General features: G+C 37.5%; 1 protein-coding gene across 1 annotated transcript in view; it reads right to left on the bottom strand.

Annotated features, from left to right (window-relative positions):
• Positions 1-24,807, bottom strand: part of TMC1 (transmembrane channel like 1) — an 85,032-nt gene that overhangs the window by 6,727 nt on the left and 53,498 nt on the right. Inside the window, exons 10-17 of the mRNA XM_052777179.1 lie at positions 23,032-23,174; positions 20,182-20,326; positions 17,929-18,123; positions 10,464-10,643; positions 10,092-10,244; positions 8,555-8,683; positions 4,589-4,656; positions 1,515-1,754 (exon numbers count right to left, since the gene is read on the bottom strand). Of these exons, the coding sequence (XP_052633139.1) occupies positions 1,515-1,754; positions 4,589-4,656; positions 8,555-8,683; positions 10,092-10,244; positions 10,464-10,643; positions 17,929-18,123; positions 20,182-20,326; positions 23,032-23,174 (1,253 nt within the window). The remainder of the gene's footprint in view (positions 1-1,514; positions 1,755-4,588; positions 4,657-8,554; positions 8,684-10,091; positions 10,245-10,463; positions 10,644-17,928; positions 18,124-20,181; positions 20,327-23,031; positions 23,175-24,807) is intronic.

The following is a 24,807-nucleotide window of genomic DNA, read 5'->3' as shown; positions in this document are numbered from 1 at the left end:
TGTTGATTTGTGTATGTTACTTTTAATGACAGATTAAAAAAAAACAAACAAAAAAAAAAAAGAAGGAAAAAAAACCCCCAAAGAATCAGAAGTTTCATAATAGATGAGACACTGACTTACCAACAGGAAAGTTGTTTTTTTTTTTTAATATAAAGCCATGCACTACCAGTATTTATCTACTGGCTGTTCAGTAGTAACATTACCTATACTCAGCTTGAATGAACCTTCATTAGTTTCAAATCCTCCCCCATTAAAAGTTACATTGAATATTTCACACTTTTTATGAAGAACAAAGTATCTCTGCATTTGACAGAGAAAAAGTTGCAGGCACTATTATCTTTCTCATTTTGAACAGTAATCCTGCCATTTCAGTAATATTCAGTTAGTAACTGCAGCTACTCAGATCTGACTCCAGATGTCTCCCTCTGTACTTTGTTTGCTATGACTCAAAAAAACCCTTACTTTGCATCACTTGCTTTGTTATCATGCTTCCACAAATTAAAGCAATTTTCTGTCTCATCAGAAATTTTGGCATGTCATGCAATTCTCCCTCTTAGGTGACTGACTATTGCAGGTGGCTGGAAACTGTCTCCCAGATATTTTGCCTTTGGCCAAAGCTAATGTGGCAAGACTTCTGCTCCTTTACAAAGTGCACTGGGAATTATGCAGATATCATTTTACTCACAACAGTAATGTATTATTCAAACCTTTTATTGGAATCAGGATGTCTCTTTTACTATTCTCCTACTCTTTCTTTGCTAATACTTTGTTCAAAACCAAAGACAAAAGTCTTTAAAAAATTTTAATTTCATATATTGACTGTTGTTGTGTATTCATTATAGTTGTATGTCATGCTACCCGGCAAGTAAAGATGATAGAAATGGCCCTGGACTTTCCAGGTAGTGTGCACAGAAGGAGAAAATGTGGCAACAGGTAAGCTAGCTTGAATGCAAGGCACATGTTTGCACAGGCAAGGCAGGCCTAAGTTTTTAGAAGGGACTAATGAATGTTGAGGTCTTGAAGACTGAAGAAACAGAATCATCATCACAGTGGTAATACAGATGCATGGAATACTGTGTCAGCTGGAGAGAGTCACAGCAGTCAAAGACTACACCACCATACATTTAGCACACCACCATATGTTCTGATGTGCCCTTCCTACAAGGCATGTGCAGACATTTCTTGAAAGTTACCACTCTCAAGCCAGCAGACCAGAGATGCATAACAGGTCACTGCTCTACTCCTTAAGAATAATTTCTGGCTTAATTACAGCAGTAATGACAATTTTTTACATTACAACTAACTAAAAGAAAAGATTTTCTACTCTACGCTTCAGATAAATCTTTCCAAAGAATTACTCAGTTTTCTAGGATTCCAGCTTCAGGAATTATCCACAATTAAACACTTAGCCTATCAGGTGCTAACACTCTTTTTCATTACTGCATCATTCACTGTGATGTAATGAGGAAGTACATTACACCGACAACAAAAGATGGATGTAAAATGCAAAAAACCTGAAAGGACCACAGTCAAAAGATGGTGGGATGGAAACAATGGTGTACACAGCAGGCAGTGTAGAGAGAAAAAGGATGAAAAGCAGCATGGCCATGTAGAAGTTATTGGATCTGGAAGCTTTGAAGACCCTCTCTTGGGGGACGTTGCAGCACATCACTGCCCAGCACTGCAAGTACATCGAAGTGTGGAGGCGGAACACATTGATTGCTGGGAGACATGGAGCATAAAAAGATCCCATCCTAGAAAAGAAGCAACAAAAAAAATAACCACTTTGTTGTAGCATTTCTGTCTTCCTAGATACGCCAGCCATTCCCTACGTCAATGTGCTTTGCAGCCATACACACTGTGCACTCAGAAATCAAGTTCATAAAACCATCTTTATACTTTTTTACTGGTCTTGTCTCTTCAGTCTTGCTTTAAGAAGAGCAGGAGATGTATGGAGAGAAGATACAAAGCCCTCTTTGTCTGCAAATTAAATGATCATCTGATGAAATGTTATCCGCTTTTACTTTGTCCCTTTAGTTCAGGTAGCATCTCACTTGTGTTTTATAAACAAGGATAGTCCTAAAGCTAGGTATTACCAAAATAATCAAGTTTATTCTTTATTATTTTTCTTAATATACTAGCACCATTTTAGGAAGGATATTTTTGCTTAGCTGACATTTGTTGTACTTCTGTTACCATGATTGTTTAGTGCTTCATTCCAACAAACTGTTTATTGATCCTGCTAAATATCGTTATTTTCTTTATTATGTATGATTGCATGACATGTTATGCATGTTATGACACTGAAACAGTTGGGACCATTTTATTTTTATCACACCTTGTTTCTTATGCCCTGCTGATTGAAGAGCAATTACTTTCATTTGGCTGGCCAAATGATCCAGAATGTAAGAGATCAGGAATCTACTTTTTCCTTAATCATTGTCCAGGTGACAAAGGGCTGAGCTGCTTTGCTTCTGAGTGCCTCGGTTTCTCTGTTATATTAATATCTCTTCTGTCTCTTTTCATATATCTTCAGTGATAAGACGAAGGGTTTGCTAGTCTTACAGTCAAAGGGAGAGAGCACCTCATGGCTCTGTTCCTTACCCTTATGGAAATCAGTTGCGAAATACCCCTCAATTTCAACAAGTTCAGAATCTGGGTAACTTATGGCCATTATCATATTTCAGTACAACATTTATTATATGGTAAACAAATTCTTGCCAAAGCTTATTAATATGAAGAAGACTTGCAAATGATTTGCATCCCACTTTCTTTGTGAAAACAGAGAAGGAGAAGAGAGGAGTTTTCCTAACCACGTGGTCTCTCTCTTGTACACAAAAATAAATGCACACATACATGCCTCTTGTATCCTTTCTAGCTATGTGATAGTGCCAGCTTACCAGCTGCACCTGAAACTCTTTTTTAGTCTGTTTCAGATGAGCATGAACATGTGCACTAGAATTTGTAAAGCTCAGATGAAACAGAAACTGATTTATCCTTTGTATGTATTAATGATAAACATGGTTTTGGCGGTGTATGTTTATTATAAGTCAATCTACCTTTTTTTACTCATCTGATGTATTTGGTTCAGTTTAAATCATCAGACATTATTTTGAAAAACATTACACCTCAGTGAGTGCCTTACTCAGCCCTGCAAATTTCAATTAGCATATAAATGCGGTCCCAACCCTGCAATAAGCAGTAAACCAAAGGATGCTGTATCTAAATAGCATCACAAAAGCACAATTCGCAGTTTCTGTGCCAGAATGTGCACATTGGGTCATGGCAGCTTATAAGTGCACAGAGTCTGTGCAGGTAATGAAGTATAAAAATGATAAGTACGTATAGAAGTTTTGTTAGAGAATAATCAGGAATTGACTCCCTCACCCAGTCCTCAACGTCTCTCAGGTAGAGAATGATTTCCAACCTATCTTCCAAAGTGTTAATTACAGCAGTAGAAAGTATTAGTGCCACCAGTGGTGTATAAAATTGCAAGGAGAGTTTATGCTGCAGCCTCATCATTTTGATGAATAGCAGCCTTAGAAATGTTTCTCATCAGAAATTAGAATGCCAGTCCTAAGGCAGATAGCAAGATGTGAATTGCAAAGCTAAGCTGCTTTTCTAAGTTGCAGCACACAATATAGGTGCTCCACATGCCAGCAGCAGGTCTGGACTCCCTCCAGCCACACTCTTATGGCATTCCATCACTATGAAGCCATAGGTGGTGCCATGCTCATCCCCAGCGATATACCCTCCTTCTGAGCAAGCCCACAGTGCTGCTGTTGGGGCCCTCAGTGCATCCCCCCATCAGGGTTTGGTTGCGGGGACTCTAAGATATTTGCAGCCTCTTTCTTTGCCATATTTCTGTTGCATTTCTTTGACATGCACAGAGCACACAACCTTTGGCTTTACAGAAGTGAGGACTTTCACCAAGAAGAAAGTAGGATCAGCAAAGTCATATTAAAGGTGAAAAATTAGGCCTTAGCAACAATTTACTTTGAGAAGTCAACAGTGCTTGAGGAGGACAGTTCCTGAGGAAGACTGAGCGTCTTGCATGAGGACTCTACACCCTGGTATTCTTTACCTCTGGTGTAAAGTCCAAAAATGGGATGAAACAGACCTCTTCTCTAGAGCTAAGGGCTAACAGTGCAACAGAAGCATTTTCTGCATGTTCACATGCCTGCACAGATAAGTACACATACTTTTGGTTTAAGGTGTTTTTCACAGGACACGTGGGAAAAGAGTGGTAAAGTATTTTGAAAGGCTGAAATTCAAAGCAAAACAGGACAAACCAAGTGCTTGCTCTAGCAAGCAGTTGGTCAAAAAAAGGTAAGTCATCTACACAGCTTTTTATCGGTTGGTCTTACCAGCTTATTGCAAAATCCTGATGCATCTGGTCTCATAATCTTAGCCCAGAACTAGTTTTGAAGTAGTCCCACTGATTGCAGCGTACCAGAGTTTGATATATATTGGATTACACTTCCATCAAACTAAAGCAATGGGACAGGATCAGAATTTCAGAAGAATCTTTCACAGATACAGCTAAATCCTGCAGTCCTGCAGATGCAACATGCTTTGCCACACCTACCAGATCATGCCTTGGTTAAAGATCAGTCCCAGCACATTTCCGCTTATATCAAACTCAGAATATGATGGCTGAAAGAAATAATACAGATGCTTTCATTAAGTTTGCACAAAGGGTTTTAAGATGACTTACAGTAGGTTAAAACTGTCACTTCCAACAGCAGCAGCATACTGGCATTGTGTTGTAAGGCCTTTTGTCACATCATATCAGTGAATCATGAAACAAATTAATATGACTAAAGGCCAACAGGCAGACTTTAATACAGCTTGCTGTATTTTACTGAAAATCTTTCTGAGATTTGTTCTGAGGAAGGTGCTAATGGAGAATTAAAAATAGTTCTGGGTACTAGGTAACTTTTAAAACAAACAGTTAATAAATTTTCCATTGGAGTGGCTAGTGGTGGTCATCTAGTGTGTCCTCTAATACAGTACCAGCCATAAGACTGCTGTGATTTAATTCCTGTTTGAACTATAACACTGTCTTTCATATTTTAAGAGTTACTGTTGAAAGATTCTTTTTGAGCATTGATAGATATTGCCGATCATTGTCTTCCCTGCTTAATATGACTATCTTATTTCTAATTTAAGTGTGTTTGATTCTAATTTTTACTTCAAGATTGAGCCATGGTGTCTCATTATCACTTTGTCTGCTGAAGAAAGCATTGTATCATAAATTTTTGTTTCCAGTACAGACACAGACATACTGTAAACAAATAATTCTTTAGTCTCATATTTCTGAACTATTCACCTGACTCTCTCATTCTGGTTTTCCAAATCTTTAATCATTTCCACATTTTCTCTTTTACCCTACTAATTAGTCTCTAATTCATGAACACTTCCATCTGCAAACACTGAATCAATGCATTTGAGCGTCGATTGAAATACACATATACGTATTTGTTTGTGTGCATATGCACCAGAACAAAACTTTCTTGGTAAGAAATTGTGGCTGTAAACCTTTGGTTTACACCTAAATGTCTGATTCATGCATATTATTCATATGGTTTTCCATCATCACAAGATTTTGTTTAATCAGCTTTCTGATAAAAGAGAGTTTTGCTACACCATAGCCAGTGACTTGCATGATTCACCATAGTGGGTGGACAAAAAGATGATGAATAATGTGTGTCTTGCAGGTATTAATTACATAGATGACTGATAGAGGGAGAAAGGAACATGAGATACAAAAATAACTATTCCTATATGGCTGAACCAAGACAAAGTTGTTCTATTAAAATCACCAATTAAAGTCACAATTTTGAATTGTACTATGTTATAATGTCAGAGTATTTGGAGCCCCTACACTCTTTCTGTGTCGTTTTGTGTATATATGTAAATGTTTACAGCAAACTTCTATATTTATGTTGCATGTATTTATGAATCTGTTTCCATATGAGGAAAGATTAAATAGATTACTAGTATTCAACTTGGAAAGCAGTTGACTAAGGAGGGCTGTATAGAGGGATAGAATTTCATAAGTGACATGGAGAGATGAACAGGATCATACGGAATCAAATAATGTGTGACTGTTCTTCCTAACATAGGGGCTAGCATTAAGAAATAAAATAATTTGAATTTTAACTTTTAAACAAACAAAATGAAGTGGTTTTCCACACAACATGCAAGTTAACTTCTGGAATTCTTTGCCAAAGGACATTTTGGTTGTCAAAAATATTTAGGGTATTAAAAAAAGTCTAAAAATTAATGGATGATAAGTATATCATGGCCACTAACCACAGAGACACAGGTACAGCTACTTCTTAGGGAAGATTTTAAGCTCAGGTATTTCCAGAAATTCAATGATTTCCAGTTTGCACATCCACTTCTGGCTGTTGTTTCAGGCAGCCTACTGGACCTGAGGACCAGACCATTATAGCCTTCTTATATACCACCAAATAAAAATGTCAATAATAAATTGGTTTTAGCATCCTCTACCAGCAGATGTGTTGTTGACAGTTTGAGAACAATAATTGATCATGGAAATAAGTGTACCCTCATTGCTGGATAAACATGCCACAGCTTCCATTAACAGTGTTGAAGCCCTTGTGTGTGGTCTGTGAGGTTCACTCTCACTGCTTATCGCCTCTCTCTATGTTCTTTACTTTTTATATGGGTAAATGGCTAGAAAGAAGGATGGTATCTGTGCAGCTCTTTATTCCAGACCCTTAATTAAAGCTCCTTCCTTTATAGGTTCTGTTCTATTGATTGAATTACTGTTTATATTCCATTAACATCAATACTGGTAACAAAAAACAAAGAGCAAAAATTAAGTCTGAAGTGTTAATGGATGAATGTATGCATCTTCACTTGAGAGCTGGCACTCCCAGTTCAAGTCAAGCTGTCCTACAGTTCACTGTTTGGCTCCCAACACTGGGAGACTTGCAGGTATCTCACAAAAAAATACATCTAGCAGCCCCATCTAGCTATTCTGGATACCTAGGGTCATTCAAACAGCACTAGGCACCTCTGGTTGGGCAGGTCATGCAACAAAAAGTCCCTGCATAAGAGACAGCTGATTCAGAGTAAATAGCAAGACAGAAGAGGCTTCAGGAAGCCCAAATGGAAGCCATATCATCCTAGGTAAAGAGTCTGTCCTACAGTCTTCAGAATTGGTTTCAGGCTTGCATTCATTCAGGCTCTTTCATTGATCGTGGATATCCTGACAGGGAAAAGATCCAAGCTATCACTTCAACATCTTTAGAAAATACGATGTCTGAGCTATTTCCTGTCAGAGGTAGCACTGGCTACAATGATTCATGTGTTCCCCACATCCAGCCTTAGCTATTGCGGTGGCTGTGGAACATCTGAAAATGTGAGGAAGCTCCAGATGCCACTTAAGTATATGAAAATACATGGTTCCACAGTTGTGCTGGCTCTCTGCCCATGCTGTATTCAAGTTTCTGCATTTGATTTTGATATTGCAAGGGTTATAGCTTGTTTTTCAACAGCCTGGCCAGCTGGTAGTCTTTGTCTTCAGCCCTACATCAGTCCTGTTTGAGACACACTGTGGAATTAACAGGTAGAAGCCTGAACCTTGCTATAAAGGCCAAAATTCCATAGAGCCAGCCAGTAGCAATGAAATTGCTATACCAGAAAAGTGGTTTTCTATAGCAAACACCAAAACTTTCTCTTCCTCTGGAAAACTATCATTTCCTGAGAGGCTCTTTTTAGTAAAACAAGAAATTTGTACACATATGAAGGTAAAATTTTGAGGAAAGGAAGACAAAAGAATGGCAGAACAGCTACAATGGCTGTTTATGCAGATGTACTCAAGATAGCTTTAAATGACTTCGCTCTTTTCCATACCTCTCACTAAGTATAAAAGAGGCTTCAGGAGCTTCACAAGCTTTGCCGGTACGCTGACTACTACTTAACAGGTGAAAAAGCAACATCAGACTTTACAGTGTAGGTATCTTAGCTGGCTAAGTTAAACTAGCTCAGACCTGTGTAAAAGAGTGAAAGTCTCAACTTCCAAGTGAAGAGCTCTACACCCACTTATGTTATGGGAATTACTAACTTTATTTCAGCTAAATTAATTCTAGCAAAAAAAATATATATAATAAGATTTCTAGAACAAGTTATTTCATATTTTTCTCCACAAACACTGTGTGCTAGAAGATGCTGTCCACAATCCTGTAGAAATCAATGAGATTGTATTCTGTGCAACAGGGAATGAGTCTTCAAATTGGAAACGTGTGAAAAATGTGTACCCAGTTTTCTTACACAATCAAATAAGAAAAAAACAAAACAAACATTTCATAAAGTTACCAAAGTCTAAAGAATAAGACACATATTAAGAAATAAGCAAATTCTGAGAAAAACTAATACAATGTTGTTCATGGATTTTGAAGGTGATGTGTCGTCTAGCTAACTGTTAACTCTGTAGGATTGAAAGGAAAACGTAACTTATTACAAAAATATGAAGTGATAATCTGAAAAAGACATTTAAAATAGCAAACAAGATACTTACAAATCCATACTCCAAGTCCCAGCACCAGCAGTAATTGAAAAATCTAACAAAGACAGCTCTCAAGAAATCGCCAATTAGAATTGTGATGTATGTTGTCATCGTGTCGGAGACTGTCAGCCGCACAAATTCCTGTTAGAGCAATATTTTCTTTTAAGAATATATTTAAGCAATTAATAATTATACTAGTATTGAAATACTGGACTAGATCCCTAATTATGCTTACCCTGCTTCAACATGGAAGACTCTGCTCCTCCCTTACATTCACCGATTCTGAAAAATGCCAGGAGAAAAACTGCCCCTCGTTTGCTAGAGGTATCCTTTGCTCTAATTTGTGCTCATATGATCAGATGAGACTTCCAGGGTGTGATTAGACTGGGAAAGGCTTCCAGCCAAGATTGCTGCTGTAACAGAAATCTGAGCTGATATCTTAAACTGCTTTTGATCCCTTCGATTTTGGGAAGATTAAAAAAAAAAAAAGTGAATGGTTTTCTTTCTCAAGGAGCACCAACTCCCAATGAATATGAAAAAAAAAAAGAAGAAAATCCTAATGGAAACCCTCACTCCTCTACTTTAGTTTAGCAAGTCCCACTAAACCCTACTGTAACAAGCCTTACCCCAATAGCCCAAAAGGCTATTACTCTCCCTAATCTGAAATTAAAAAGAAAGTGCAGTGACGAGCTCTTAGTGTTCTTAGCTTATTATTCCACATCAGTGAAAAGAATAGAGGGGCTGTTTTTCTTGCCTGTCTGCTCCCTGCTGGTGATTTATTCAGTCAGAAGGTGAGATTGTCAGTGTGATAGAGCAACAGCAAAAGTTGTGATTCAGTGGTGAATTCATTCTCGTGCACAAAACAACAACAACGGCGTATGATCAAAAAGAGGAAACGGGGATGTTAGAAAATTCTTTGGAAATTATATTTTATATTAATAGGTCAATAAGAAGAAATGTTCAACTAAATCAAATAAAATGACTGAGCAAATTTACCATTAAACCATGACTGTTCTTTTGCATCATGTTACTTGGCTAAAGATGGAGCTGCTTTCTCAAAAGCACACTTCTGTAAGAGCTATCTTATACACATTTCCTTGTTGAGGTACTCTTTTTTTTTAATCTTTTCTATAGGTCTGTTGTAGCTACAAGCTTATATTGCCTGATCAAAATTCTAATCACAATTACCACACTTATTAGGGGTTGTAACGAACCCAACTTTTCAAAATTGTTAAACAGGTTTTGCAATACAAAGATAGGATGAGGAAGAGGAAGGTAAATGAAGAAAATAGCAAAAAGGAGCAGAAAAAAAGAAATGCTTTCAATGCTGTCAACTACCAGGAGAAAGAATTCTTGGCTAGACAAGGTCCAAAGAAATTAAATAATTTTTTCTTAACTTTTTAGCTCAAGAAAAAGTCCCACATCTGCTTTTCCTCACATTTTCCCACCTTAATGCCACTTATTAGCAGAAATAAAGATGGGTTAGATATCATATCTTGTAACAGACTATGACCTGTTTTCAAATATGAGCTCAAAGCAGTTACATTACCTGTCCTACCATTGTTTCCCAGCATGGCCCTCTGGGGACATCTGCAGGGTCTACCTGTATTGGAGGAGCAGTCGAATTTTCTGGAATAGTACCGTTGTACAGATTGGCTTCCCATATTGACATGTTATACTTGACTATCTTTTCTTCTTCCAACTAAGTAAAGAAATAAATTGGGGGAAAAAAAACCAACATGAGCTTGTTGCCAACTCAACCTTTTCTACTCCAAGACTCCCATTACCAGCTCAGGCATGGACGCGATTTACAGTACCGAAAGAAAAGAACATCTTTCGCTGACATGTCTGTGACTGGCTGGAAATCCTCATCCTTGCCCAGCTACATGTTAAAAATAGTGAAGGGAAGTAAATAGCTTGCCTTGAGATTGATTTCATCCATTAGGGCAATAATGAAAGTGTAGAGATTGCCAAGAAAAAGAGCAAAGATTCGTCCCAGCTGCCATCTTAGAGCTATTCGAGGGTGGTAGTTTTCCAGAGAACTGATTACATCAAATAAAGTTGGACAGAACATTCCTAAAAGTGACATAACCATGTTCACCTGAGAGGGGGAAAAGAAAATAAAAAGTTCACAGTGAAATGTTAGAGGCAAGTTCTTTTGTTATTATTAATTTGGGTGGAGGGTATACTTCCATTACTACTTTTTATTTGTTTTTTGATTTAATGAAAAGCAAAATTCACTTTGGGAGTCACAAGATGTTTTCACAAAGGAAGAAAGGGCTGAAAAGCCAGTTGCAATCTACTGGAGATGGATATATGAGATAAGCCATACTAAGCCATATGATTAAGACTGTTGTCCAGACACTCCTTGAACTCTGACAGGCTTGGGGCTGTGACCACTTCCCTGGGGAGCCTGTTCCAGTGACCAACCACCCTCTCAGTGAAAACCCTTTCCTAATGTCCAATCTGAACTTCCCCTGACACAGCTTCATTCCATCTCCTCGTGTCCAGAGAGAAGAGATCAGCAGCTCCCCCTCTGCTGCCACCCAATGAGGAAGTTGTAGACTGCCATGAGGTCACCCCTCAGCCTTCTCTTCTCCAAGGTGAACAAACCAAGTGACCTCAGCCACTCCTCAGAAATTTTGCCCTCAAGGCCTTTCACCATCTTGGTCGCCCTCCTCTGGACACACTCTTAATAGTCTGATGTCCTTCTTATATTGAGGTGCCCAAAACTGCCCACAGAACTCGAGGTGGGGCCTCACCAGTGAGGTGTAGAGTGGGACAATCACCTCTCTCGACTGGCTAGCAATGCTGTGCTCGATGCACCCCAGCACGCAGTTGGCCCTTTTGGCTGCCAGGGCACACTGTTGACTCATTTTCAACTTGCCATCAACCCAAACCACCAGATCTATTTCTGTGGAGCTGCTCTCCAGCCTCTCATCCCCTAGTTTGTACGTATAACCAGGATTGCCCTGTCCCAGGTGGAGAATCCGGCACTTGCTCTCGTTAAATTTTGCATGGTTGGTGATTGCCAAGCTCTCTAGTCTATCTCAGATCTCATATCCTCACTGCATAAGCAAATTCAGATCAACCATGCTTCTTTCTGTATGATTTTCTTAGAAACCTCTAGTAAGATTAACTCATCATCTTAGCAGTATGGAAATGGAACAAGTTTACTGAAAGCAAACTGAGAAATACAGATAACTAGCTTTTATAGAAAGTTTGAAATACAACATAGCTTATAAATTCTACAAAGTGAGGCATTCTAGTAATGTAACAAGTAATTGCTGAAAATTATTTCAAGTCTACCTGAACCTTTTTGTTCTAATTCATTGTGTCAGCCAAAAATGAAAATAATTGTAAAAGTTTAAGAGTGCAGTTATTCAATTTAAATTTAAAATAAAATTGCATTACAAAAAGTGTGCCTTTAAGGGACTAAAAATAACAAACAAGAAACAGAAAAATTGGCTCAGTCTAAGTCACAAAGGTTGTTGGAAAACACAAAGATGTTTATTCGAGATGGCTCATATTAAAACAATTAAGTAAAAATAATTTATTTAGTCAGAAAAAAATGTAATTGTTCACACAAGTCTGGTCTTCCAGTTGCTCTGAAACTAGCATTTCTCAACCATGCTGGAATCCATTTTGCTAGAACTATTATAAATTTTAATAAATTCCTAAATTCCTGCTACTGAGAGAGTTAGGACTGCTCTTGCTTCTCAGAATTAATATGGCAGCAGAAAGGCACTATGCCAACAAATAAATTTACTCACTTATAAATATGTACATTCCCACTCTTAAAAAGTTTCATCTATGCGACTGGTGTTCTTAAAGCAAAGAAATAAATGGCTTGCTTTCTGCTGGTTTTCTATTCTTGGTTTTTAATGAGATCTAGAGCTAATTACTGGATTTTTGCATTTGTAGGCAATCAGTATTGCATTCTGTGCATGGCTTGTGGCACCCTGTAAGATGGGGGGGCGGGGGGGAGTGTTAAATGAGTACAGGAATTCACTGATGTTTTCTATGTATTTAGAAAGTGTTTTTTGTAACAAGGATTACCTTGTTAAAATAACAAGAAGTCACTGTTACCTCATAACACTCAAAAAAGAAACAACCAACCAAAAACTTGTAGCTATCGTCTCTTGCAGCACTTTTGGGTTTATAACTGAAAAGGGCAGAATTTATATTTGAATCCTCTGCCATCTTTTACCTTATTTTATTAACAGCTGTGTTGGGTTTCATACATTAATGCTTTGAATAAATTTTCTCTTACGAGAATTGTGGATATTCCTACTTTTTGGTACTTCTAGAAGGTGATGAGATGTTGGTGACCAAAATATTGGTTATTTTTTCTTCATAATGAACTGTGTAAACTTTTTTATCTTAAAGTCTTTGAAGTATTTAACATAGTTTATAACACATATTGTCTCAGTCACCATCAAACCAAAGACTTTATGCCCAATATGGCCCAAGATGGTAAAGCTGCAGGAGTCACCTACAGCCAACATGACCAATCATGAACTCTCAAAATTCAAACTTATTTGAACAGGCTGTATAACCTGTTCATCAATAGAAATGTTCAGTCCTGTTGGGATACTGCTGAACCTCAAATCAGAATCCTCACTTGCTCTGGTGTGTCATATCCTCCCGTGGCAGCAAGTTCTAGGCACAAATATGTGCATAAGAGGAAATATCCTGGGTCACCCCAAGGGTTGGCCTAGCCCAACAGATGCCCAGGGATGAACAAGAACAGGGCAAACATACATGAATAATAAGTCCTAGACTCCAACTATATTCAGTTTGGGTACTTGTCAGTCAGGTGTGGTTTTTGTGTATTTAGCAACCCCCAGAGGATTTCTTTTTCATGCCTTAGATCAGTCTTCCTTCAGTCAGATGTGCACTGGCACCCACCATCTACCATTCGTTCTCTTTTGCTTTTTCTGAACCTAGCTTTTACTCAATTCATTTGATGTCCTTAGTTCTCATACTGGAAGACATAGTGAATATGTATTTTGGAAGAAGAGTTATGTTCTTTGGGCAGTTTTAAATATAGTACCTGGTAACTTTATTAAAAGTTTCCTTGTTGCTGCATGGGAGAGGCAGGACAGAAGTCACTGTTTTTCTTTCTCCTGAACATTCAATATCTTCTATATTTGTGTTATGTTCTGCCTTTTTTACCACTTATCTGACGCAAGCATATTCTTTCTCATTTGCTTTCTATCTGCGTTTTTCCATGCCTTGACTATTCATGCTCCCCGTCTCAAGAGCATTTCTAATTCTGGAGGAAAGATATTATTAAGATAAAAAGTGAAATGAGGCACAGAAACTTCCAAAGCTGAAAAGTGAGAAATTATTACAGGGAAAAATGCAATGTTTTACTGAGACAAAATGTAGCACATTGAGTTTTCAAAATCCAAAAACTATGATGGGTTCTATATTTCAAAAGCATAAACATTTCTCATATAGTTTCATAGATATATTATCTTTATACTTTTTAGTTTCTTGTGAAGGATTTTGCCATTGTCCATTGAATCATCTATTGAACAGTCCATTGAATTTTAGCCACTTTAATCTAGTCTGATTTCAGAAAGGAGCTGATTTGTATTCTGGACTTCTTGTTAACGTGAAGCTCAGGTGCTGGAGCTGATTTTCTTCCCCTGTTTTTATCAGCGACAGTTTCACTGTTCTGTGTTGACTTACAAATTGTAGAATGATATGCCAGAAGAGGGGCAGCATGCCAGCATGCATATGTGGTGGAGTCATGGCTGATAACCAATGTGGTCTTATATTCACTATCCGCTGAGTGAATCTCAAAAGTCCTCTCTGCCCTACTGAGATAGAATTTTCCCTAAGAAAGCAACAATAATCAAGAGGCACCCAATAATTACTAAAACTCTGGTTGAAAACACAGTTTTTTATCTCTCTGTGACATTAACTACTCCACATACCAAGTTTCTGCATTACACTCTGAAAGCTAGAAAATTACTGCTTACACAAGTTTTTCCAGCTGCTATGAATCTGGTAAGAAATCCTGTCACTGCAATCACATCTAAACACTAGCCCCCCGGCATATTAAACTCTGCCAACACAACATTAAATATTGAACACTGACCACTTGTTGGTTAAATGATAAGTTCAGCAAGTGTAAGTAGTCTAGCTAAAATATATCATATCTTCCACTAACAATGATTGCAATAGTCATAGATTTGTCTAGCATCTGCTGCAGAAAGGACTGATAAAGACTTGTTTTTCCAGTAAATGCAGTTTCATTTTTTAAAAAGAAATTAGAATTAAAAATTATATTTCATACTAATAAAAGTTGCCTGATGATTTCTAAAATTAAACAGAGCATTGACAACACAGCTTAATAACTTCAGTATAAATGTACTCCATAGCCACTACTAGCAACATTAAACTAAATAGCAGGATGTTTTTGGTAAAAGACCTATGGGGTTGTTTCAGTGTCGTGGTTTAACCCCAGCCAGCAACTAAACACCACGCAGCCGCTCACTCACTCCCCCCCCACACAGTGGGATGGGGAAGAAAATCGGGAAAAGAAGCAAAACCCGTGGGTTGAGATAAGAACGGTTTAATAGAACAGAAAAGAAGAAACTAATAATGATAATGATGACACTAATAAAATGACAACAGTAACAATGAAAGGATTGGAATGTACAAATGATGCGCAGTGCAATTGCTCACCACCCGCCGACCGACACCCAGCCAGTCCCCCGAGCGGCGATTCCCAGCCCCCATTTCCCAGTTCCTATACTAAACGGGACGTCACATGGTATGGAATACCCCGTTGGCCAGTTTGGGTCAGGTGCCCTGGCTGTGTCCTGTGCCAACTTCTTGTGCCCCTCCAGCTTTCTCGCTGGCTGGGCATGAGAAGCTGAAAAATCCTTGACTTTAGTCTAAACACTACTGAGCAACAACTGAAAACATCAGTGTTATCAACATTCTTCGCATACTGAACTCAAAACATAGCACTGTACCAGCTACTAGGAAGACAGTTAACTCTATCCTAGCTGAAACCAGGACATTCAGCTTGCAAGACCTGAAATGTTAAAACTATACTTTTTTGTTCCTGGGAAAAAAAAAAATTATGGGTAAAACTTATCTCCTCTTTGCCCAAATGTTGTTAATGATTCTGTCTCAAAGAAATCAGTCTGTGTCCTCATGTTTCCTCTGCTTTAAGTAGCTTTATTTTTAAACAGTACAGGAATATATTTGAGAAAACATGGTACCTCAGTACCAGAGAGATGCTCATACTACCATATAGCTCTGCAAACTATCTCCTGTCAAATAAGAAAAGTCAATTTTGTTCAGCAATTTTCATCCAATTTCAGAACTTTAACAGGGGAATCAGTGGCATTATTCTCCATTTTACCAAAATTTCCACAGTCATGGGGAAATTGTCACATGATGCAGAATCATCATTCATCCATGACCAACCACCAGGCCACAGCCATGTATGAGGAGCAATGCAAACGCTGATGAAATCCGTTAACAGTCCTAGTCTGCCTGTTTCCGCTAATTTCCTGCTTTCCATGACACACTAGACACCTTTGTCTGAACTGTGATCTGACAGAACTAGGTACTGCCAATATGGAGAGGGAGTTTAAAAATTTACAACACTATGACAGAGGAGGATAGTCAGAAAAAGGTCTTGTCCACAAAGTCACCAGTGCCACTTCAATAGGCTGTGAGCTTCAGGAACAGATGATATAAAATGTATTTACTTCAGGTTGCTCCAAGGACACCATAACTACATGTAATAATTTTTTAATCCCTTAATACATTCACTGTGATGAAAAGAAATTTCTTACAAAAGGAGCTTAATATTTTTATGAAGAATGTCAATTTTTACATACTGTTGTTTGAATCGTATATAAAAGCTGCACTTTCATTTATTCTAAGTAGTACATTAAGTGTTTATGGGTTTTTTTCTGATCAAAATCTCAATTCAGTTATTATTGATAAAAACATGAGAGCTTGATCTAGAAAATAAGAAAAATGTTTAAATGGTTGTTACATAGAAGCCAAATATATTTTGTAACTAAATGTTAATATCCAAACAAGGGCAATATATTGTACCTCACAAATATGTTCATTACCTGTCAATAAGAAAAATTCTTTAACCAAATAATGGCAATGTTGCTTTATCCACTCTCCTTTAGAGACAGACTTGCTCCAGATCTTAGTTCTGTGATACAGAGTCTGCTTACCAGTTTATTTTTGTAAAGCAAACAAAAGTAAAACAATGAATGTAAACATGCGTATGTTTAACTACTTTCCAGGTTGCAGCATAAGCTAATATAATAGCTTTCGGTAGCACAGTTCTTGTTAGTACAAATCTGTTACCACACCTTTCAACTGAGAGAAAGCTGAATTCCTCCTGAACGGTCTTCATCTGCTAGTCTGTTATCACACTTAAAGCTCATGTTGCTTTAAGCTAAGCAGCTTTGTACACAAATTTTCTTTCCCATCAGATCAAAATGTAATAACTTTTATAAGTAACTTAACCCAATCTCTATAGACCCATTTCTCTGGATTCCAGAGGTGGATTGCTGGAGTTTTTTGTGTTACTTTCTCAGTCAGGTTTTGGTGCTGAAAATTAGGGATTGACTTTCTTCATTCCATTGTCACCCATCCCAGCAGCTTTTTGAGGCTAGCATCTTTTTGCCTTACCTTAAATCAGGTATCTACTTCACACTCCAGCTCAGAAGATGAGCTTTAAGTAACAAACAGCTAGTTTTACAACACACACAGCAGCATCTTCACTAAGAAAGTCAAACCTGCCCAGGTTTTTATATAGCAACACTGACTTCAGGTGCTTACTGCACACTATTACAGCAAACACAATAGCTATCACTATACACCTCTATCAGCCAGGGCTGCATCTGCTCTAGAAGCAAGCAGATTAAGCACAAAAAAATGGTATTGGACTGGGCAGCTGGATCAGGAAGGCATGACTTTCACCTTGTTGCTACACTGCAGAGTAATATCCATGAGGCCCCATATAACTTTGGATATGCCCACACACCAGTCACTGCTTCAGCCAGTCCCAGGAGGAAAGCAATAGGAGAGCAGGCCCCTTGAAGAGATCTTGTGAGTCCACAGAATGGCTGGAAAACAGTCTTAAGAGCACAGAGGAAAGGTAAAGGCCTCAAATGAAAACTAAATATAAAGGGACATTTGAAAGAACCAACCAAGGAACAATCATTTTAATGAAGCAGGAAGCAGAGACACAAGAACAATTCTTTTGTTAGACTTTTACCACCCACACTCAGAGTATTTAAATTCTCAGAAAAAAAAAGGCAACATGCAGAGTAGAGAAACACAGTTTCAAACCACATCTATTTTAGAAATGTGATAGCACGAACTTCATTTCTTTCCCACCACCCGTAGTTCTCCAGACCTTCCAGGGCAAATTTCTGGGATCTTCTGACAACAAAAAAGATGAGGTAGCCACTTCCAGCAAGTGTGCATAAGGCTAAGAAGTTAGCAAGAACCCTCAGGAATCGAGTCAAGTGAATATTTTCCTCTTTTCGGCTCTCCTGCTCCTCCACAATAGCTTCCTGCACTTGTTAGAAAGAAAATAATATTATGAGTACCTTAATGGTCAAGACTCCACCTTGCTTCCCCAGTTCTTAGAAGTCAGTTAAACAAATTATGAAGACGTGAATGGACACCTGGTCATCATGTTTTGAGAAGACTTTAAATTGTCTCATAAAATCTGTTTTGGAGCCTGGTGGGCCCTGAGATTTTGACTCCCCAGAGTTCACTTTGCTTCTATTGAGTGTGTCCTCACCAAGTCTCGTTACATCTGCACTTGTGTGCCAAAAAGAAACCAGCATTTTCTGTCAGCTTGCAAGGTGCTCTGAGGCTGAGTGACCCAGCAGGATAAATGTGTGATTAGCTGCCAGAAAAAGAACTGTTGTACTTTAAAAATGTGCATTTGTGAGAAAAAGGTAAAAGGTTTTATTCTGAAAGTCAGCAGTTCAGAAGGAATGAAAAGACAGTTTAGTTGTAGGAAGCCCAGAAAAGGCAAACAGTGTACAGCTTCAGACTGCAGAATAAAATGTTTGTCCCACATTTAACCTTGGCCAGGACTGATAAATACTAAGGCTCTGGTGTAGCTATAATCTCCAGCTCCCACTTTTGACAGCAGAAAGAGCTTTGCTCTGATGTGTCCTCGTGAAAAGAGAGTTCTGTTACAGCTTCTCACTTTGGTATAGAGATGAGTTGCCCAGAGGGGAAGCTGAGCTCCAGCATTGTAATAATTACTCTGCATGGCTCTGCTTTTCTTACAACTTGTGTTTGTTACATAAATGAAAGGAGATTGCAGCAGCTCTTGAGCAAAACTCCCATGACCTCACCCAAGCCAAGATTCACCCTTTTTCACTGAGGTTCCTTGCTCATTTGCAAAGATCACTGTAAAGCTTCATGAGTTTATTTCTCAAAATTCAGTCTCTGTCTCAAATGATTTGTATTCTTCTCCCAATAGCTTTCAGCAACTGGCCTTAGTAGGCAGGCAGGGAAACCTCACACAGTTTCAGTGCTTTCAGTCAGTATTTCTTCAATATTTGTTTTCCTTGGACCTTTTCTTTCTACAGATTTTGAGTGCAGTTATCTTTTATGCCTGCAGTTGGGATGGTAGGCTGGGTGAGATGATATATTGGCTATATCACCACTGTAGAAAGGAAGGGTGTTGTGTGTGATGGGATGGTGCAGCTAGTGCTTGGTCCTCCAGCTCCCACGCTACATATTGTCAGTGTGACTGCAAGACTAGCATCTTGTTCATCATGTGGCAACACCTTGCCAGTGTATTCCCTGTACATTACTACATTGAAAATTAGATTTTCCTTTACATGCTGCACTGGTATGTCCCAGTGACCCCAGTGTGGAAACAAACTCTTTAACGTTCAACAGATATAATATATCCCCTTCACTCTTTTCACAGCAGTGCATTTTGCATCCTGCCCAGATTCCTCACACAACGACTCTTGAAATCAACATACCCTATAAACTGAAAAGAGGCCTAAGAACACCTTATATTTCCTTGCAAACTGGGCTACATTTTGTATTTAATTCAAAAATAAAAACTTCATATTATGCAAGGTAAGTAACATTTTTCTTACTGAAAAACGAGTTTACACTCAAAATTCTGAGGCCAAGTCTTCTGACATGATAAACAGCCCTTTATAGATGATCCTATTGCTTTATCTTATGATATCTCTTCAGTGTAGCAAGAGAAGATGATAACATGAGGTTGGCAAAATGTCACCAGCATTTTAAAAATAAGTTTTTCAGACAAGCACCATAGAAACTGGAAGCCATCAGAGATGAGAAAAAGGAAAAGATTATTTTTATAGTAGAATCATTTTTCTAAAACTAGTAGTGCAGTCACAGAGGACACAAAAAGATGCCATTAATGCTTTTTCTTCCACAATCGAAAGGAAAAAGTTAAGATGGCAAGGCACAAAGTCCCAGATTCAGAAGAGTATAGAGCTGCCAATTTTAGTTTAAGTTTCTAGGCCCCAAGCACAGCTAATACTTGACCTTGGAGTTCCATTTGATTCACAGCAGTGTGAAAGACAAATCAGGTTACCTCTCCTTAGTGAGCCCTATTTTACCTTAAAGCTTGTTGTGATTGAGGCAAACTTATTATCTGCTGTCTCAGGATTGCCAATCAGGTAGTCCCAGCTTGTGAACATTTTCCAGCTGAAATTAAAACTAGTATCATCCCCACCACCTTCTTCATTTGCATTCCTTGCCATTCTACAAAAGCCAGAAAGACACAGGAAGACCTTGTTAGAACTAGTTCTGCTATGTAAGCATGATTTTTAAATTGTTCCTAAATTCTAACATTGTTCTGAAAAAAAACTGTATTATTATTACAGTCAGTCATGTTATACTAAATCTGGAAAGCTCAGTCTGAAACAAGAGAGGAAGATGGAGATTTTCATATTTAGACAATTTATGAGCTCACAACACACATTTCGATGAGAAAGAATGAATTTATTTCATTAATATCTCAGAGAAACTCTGCTGGAGAAGAAACTTAATGGGTAAACAATATCAAGAAGATCTCTCAAATAGAAAGCTGCAGAGCATCCTGACCTGCAGTAGATTTTATTAGAGACTTCACAAAGAGAAAAAAAGAGTTCTAAAATAACCAAATAACCAACAACAAAAGCCAAAACAAACCCTGGTTATACCATAGAAAAGTATCACTAATACAGCTTTCTATCTTCCCTTTCATCTCTTATGCACTTATAAACAAGATTTCTAACTGTATCCAGAAACATCAAATTATTTCTTCAGTGATTTGACTTAATCTTGACTACTAACATCTGTATTTCAAAGTGTTGTCGTTTATGTAATAATAGTGGTCTTGCTTCTGCATACTATCACTTAATTCAGACCATTAATCACAAGGATGGTGTATATTGGTAGGGTAAAAACCATTTAGCCTTCAGTATTGTATTGATTTCTTGGTCAGGGAAAGGCAACACCTATTTTAAAGCTCACTAATGCAGCAGAGTTATGTTATTAGTGTCAATATGTTCTACATACCACATCTTTAACAGTTCAGTAAAATACACACTCCCAAATCTAGGAAGAGAATAGTAAGTAAATAATACAGAAAATTCTTCTGACCTGTCATAAACCAATACCAGGGTTGGTTTTTTTGTTTTTCCTTCTATATACAGAAGGGACAGAGATCATGAAAGGTTCTTAGTAGGATCTGCCCTGCTGCTGTTTTCTTGACTAAGATAATTCCTTCTCAAAGGTTCCTAATGAAATAGTGAACAGTCTTGTGGTTGGGATATAATTTCTTTGAGACCAGAAATGTTTCCATTTTATGTTATGGACTGGAAGAGCTGTAGAGAGGAGCCCTAAATCTAAATAATTCCCCTAAATAAAATAGTAATGCTTATAATCCTCACTACCTCTTTCACGTAGACATTCCCTTTTCCAGATCTCAGTCAAAAGAAGAAAAATGGTTGCACCTCCTGTTGCACTGCTTTTAGTTGCTGTGCCCACTGTGTTGCTTTCTGGAGAAACAGCAAAAAGCAGAAGACTGCAAGAACTGCTCATAAGGTTACCAAAATATTGATCAGCATTAGTGTTATGTGGCTGGATAGGAAGTCAACATGTACAAAGTATTTTTTCCTCAAGGATATTCTTCTGTTTGGGCCACAGGCATTTTCTGCTAGAAAGAATTTTTTTTTTTTTTTTTTTTTGGTCTGGGTGTCAGTCACTGAAATACAATTGTCCGATACTAAGACTTTTCTAATCTTCACAGCTACATTATCAAAAAATATTTTAAAATATATTTTCAAGCTAAACCAGTGACTTTTTTATTGCAGTAGTTTGTTCCTTCTCCAGAAATACATATATGTATCTGAAGACATTTTTTTTTTTCTTTTGAAATGCTTCTTGCCCTATGCAGGAAACCATGTAATATTTGAAAAACAGAACATGAACTAATCCAGTGCTCATGCACTCATTCACTGTAGGGATCTTTTAAAGCTACCACTATAGCTAGCTGTATTGTGGTAGGCAGTCACCTTGCTTGAGTCAAGAGTATTAAATATTATATTCATTGGTGGCCAATGACCTTAGAAACTATCAGAATTATCACAGTTTATTCCAATAGTGAATTATTGTGAATAACAGTTTTATAATTGTGTTTAATAATAGTGAATAATAATTTTATTTCATTTAAATTCTGACCCTAAGACAAAATTCAAGTCCAGAATTTGAGAGGCAAAAGGCTACTATATCACCAGCTGAACTGCATAAACCCTGTTTCACTGACCCCTGTGCTTCCTACTGCTTAAATGTTATGTTCTTAACACTGTAGTAAGCATAGTTTTCACACTGCTGGAGATTATTTTGTGTTCCACAGAATATTAAACCCTTACTATGGCCAGTAGCATTAATTCTTCCCTCTACACCACTGTGCAAATGTGACCTAACCACTATAGTCTTGCTGAGGATCATTTACTGCTGACTGTGAGCTACACACAGAATTATTTGCCATGTTTCTTTCTTGTCTTCTTCTTTCATAGAAGAATTTAACTCACATAAGGTATCATTAAAGGTAGAACAATTGAATTTCCTGGATGTTAGCTGGCATTCTGCTAGATGCACAGTATTATGAAAAGATGAGCTGACAGCTCTGTTCTTTACTTTATGCATTCATTTTTCATTTTGAAGTTGCAGCAGGGAAGTGTTATGTTATTTCAGTAAGGATTTTTTCCCACTTCCACAACACTGCAACGCAGCTGCTGGTGCAGAACAGTAGATAAATAAATACAAGCTGAAGGAATCTTGCATGACTTTGACCTTGCACTTGATCTAGCATTGTCCTGCCCTTACAGTAATCATATTTTTAAAAAGATAGTCTCAGTGGTCAAGAGAGGAATTATCTGCCTTTCTGAATGTACTTTACTCCAGAGTCAAGGAAAACTTACGTTCGAATGACAATCATAAAGCTGTAGCCAATAGTCCCAACTCCAACAAGGAAATATGAAAGAGGCATCCTGAACTTGAGCCATCCAATTGTCCTCTGGTTATTGTAATAACCATAAAAGAGTACAGAATACTGTGCAAAGCCCTGTAAAGTCAGCAAAAATTATAATGTCACATCTGTTAAATATGCACATATTCAGAAATTGTACCAATAACAATGTACAGAAACATTCATTTCAATGCATTCAAAACAGTTGTAAGCATCACTATAATAAATATCACAGGATGGAAAATCTCTCCTTTCATTTAGAAAGACCTAAATATTTCATGTCAACTTTCAAATCTTTTATATTTAAACTCTTCATGGGCACTCCATCTATGATTTAATGAGTCAAAATTTTTCATCCACATACTTCTTGTAAAGAAAGAAACATTTCATTTTACAAAATTTGTTTTACAAATTACTTGCAGATAAAATGCCAGATTCTTAACTTAATTTTCAAGTTTCTAAAATTTATTTGCATAGCCTATTTGATATAAAATTATCATACACCTTCTCTGTCTAGCAATGTTGTCTGCTGTTCATTGGGTGATCATTCTATATAGATTAACCAATAGTTAAGTGCATTTTATGGATGATTATTCAGTATGCAGTGTTTTTTAACGCTTAGACTCCAAGGCTGTAAAAAGTGCAATGTAAGTGTACCTTCTTTCTCAGCAATTCAAAGTATATCTCCTTTTCTAAAAATCTTAATGAGAATTACCCTCTCTTCTATGGGTTGGATTGCTGATTTTTTGAAATAATTTAATGGTACATTATTAAATGTAAGCAATTGCTGGTATCTAAAATGATTCAAATACCTAAAACTTCCTGATAATCCTCAGGTTAGAGCAAGAACTTGCTTCCTAGAAGAAGACTGTATCCAGAGCCTTTGCAAGGAGAACTCAGCACATGCACAGCAGTGGCAAACCTCCAGCTGGGCGTAATGACTTCAGGTCAAATGCAGAGTATTTGACCATGTAATTAGTGGTTAGACCATGCATTATTTTGACACTAGTACAGTAAGCTGAGGGGTTTGTAAATTAAAAAAGCCATTTACTTCCCTTCTGCTTTTCAGTTGCTCATTTTACTTAAAATAAATAATATCTTTCTCATATATTATTGTAAAACATGCACTTAACTTATTTTAGCCCTCACTATATATGAAATGAGTCATGGTGTTATCTGGAAAACCTAATTCACAATTCTAAGATGAAAATGAAATATTAATATATGATAAACAGAAATATTATTCAAACTGTCTTGCTTTGGTAATCAGCATATCTCATTTTTCCTCCTATCAGACTAGGTTTGAGAGATGTGCTTACACATAACACATAATAGTTATGTTCTTCTCTGATAAGGGAAATATTGTTATAGAACACATTTATAACTAATTACTAGTAAAACATCTATACCAGTCAGGACACATTGAAATTCAATAGTATGTCTTTTGCATCCTTTTGCTCATTAAAACATCCTATAATTCCATCTTAGCCCAGGTTTCAATACAGCCTAACACAGCTCTGGAGAGCCTTTTGGATCCCTCAGATTATTAAAATGCTTTTTAAGTCACTGTGTTCTGCAAAGTCAGAGATAATTCCTCCACTGCATGTCATTCAGTATGTTGTTCCCTGGGGTTTGCCTACTGCATTCACTGTGAGACTTGAATATCTTTAGCTGTGTAAAGGTAAGCATGCATGGAAGATCTCTCTCACTCCTTTCTGAGCCTAACATA

Source organism: Harpia harpyja, chromosome Z (genome assembly GCF_026419915.1).
Source record: "Harpia harpyja isolate bHarHar1 chromosome Z, bHarHar1 primary haplotype, whole genome shotgun sequence".
Classification (NCBI taxonomy): domain Eukaryota; kingdom Metazoa; phylum Chordata; class Aves; order Accipitriformes; family Accipitridae; genus Harpia; species Harpia harpyja.
Note: the sequence above shows the minus strand (reverse complement) of the source record. Positions and strands in the feature narration are given on the sequence as shown.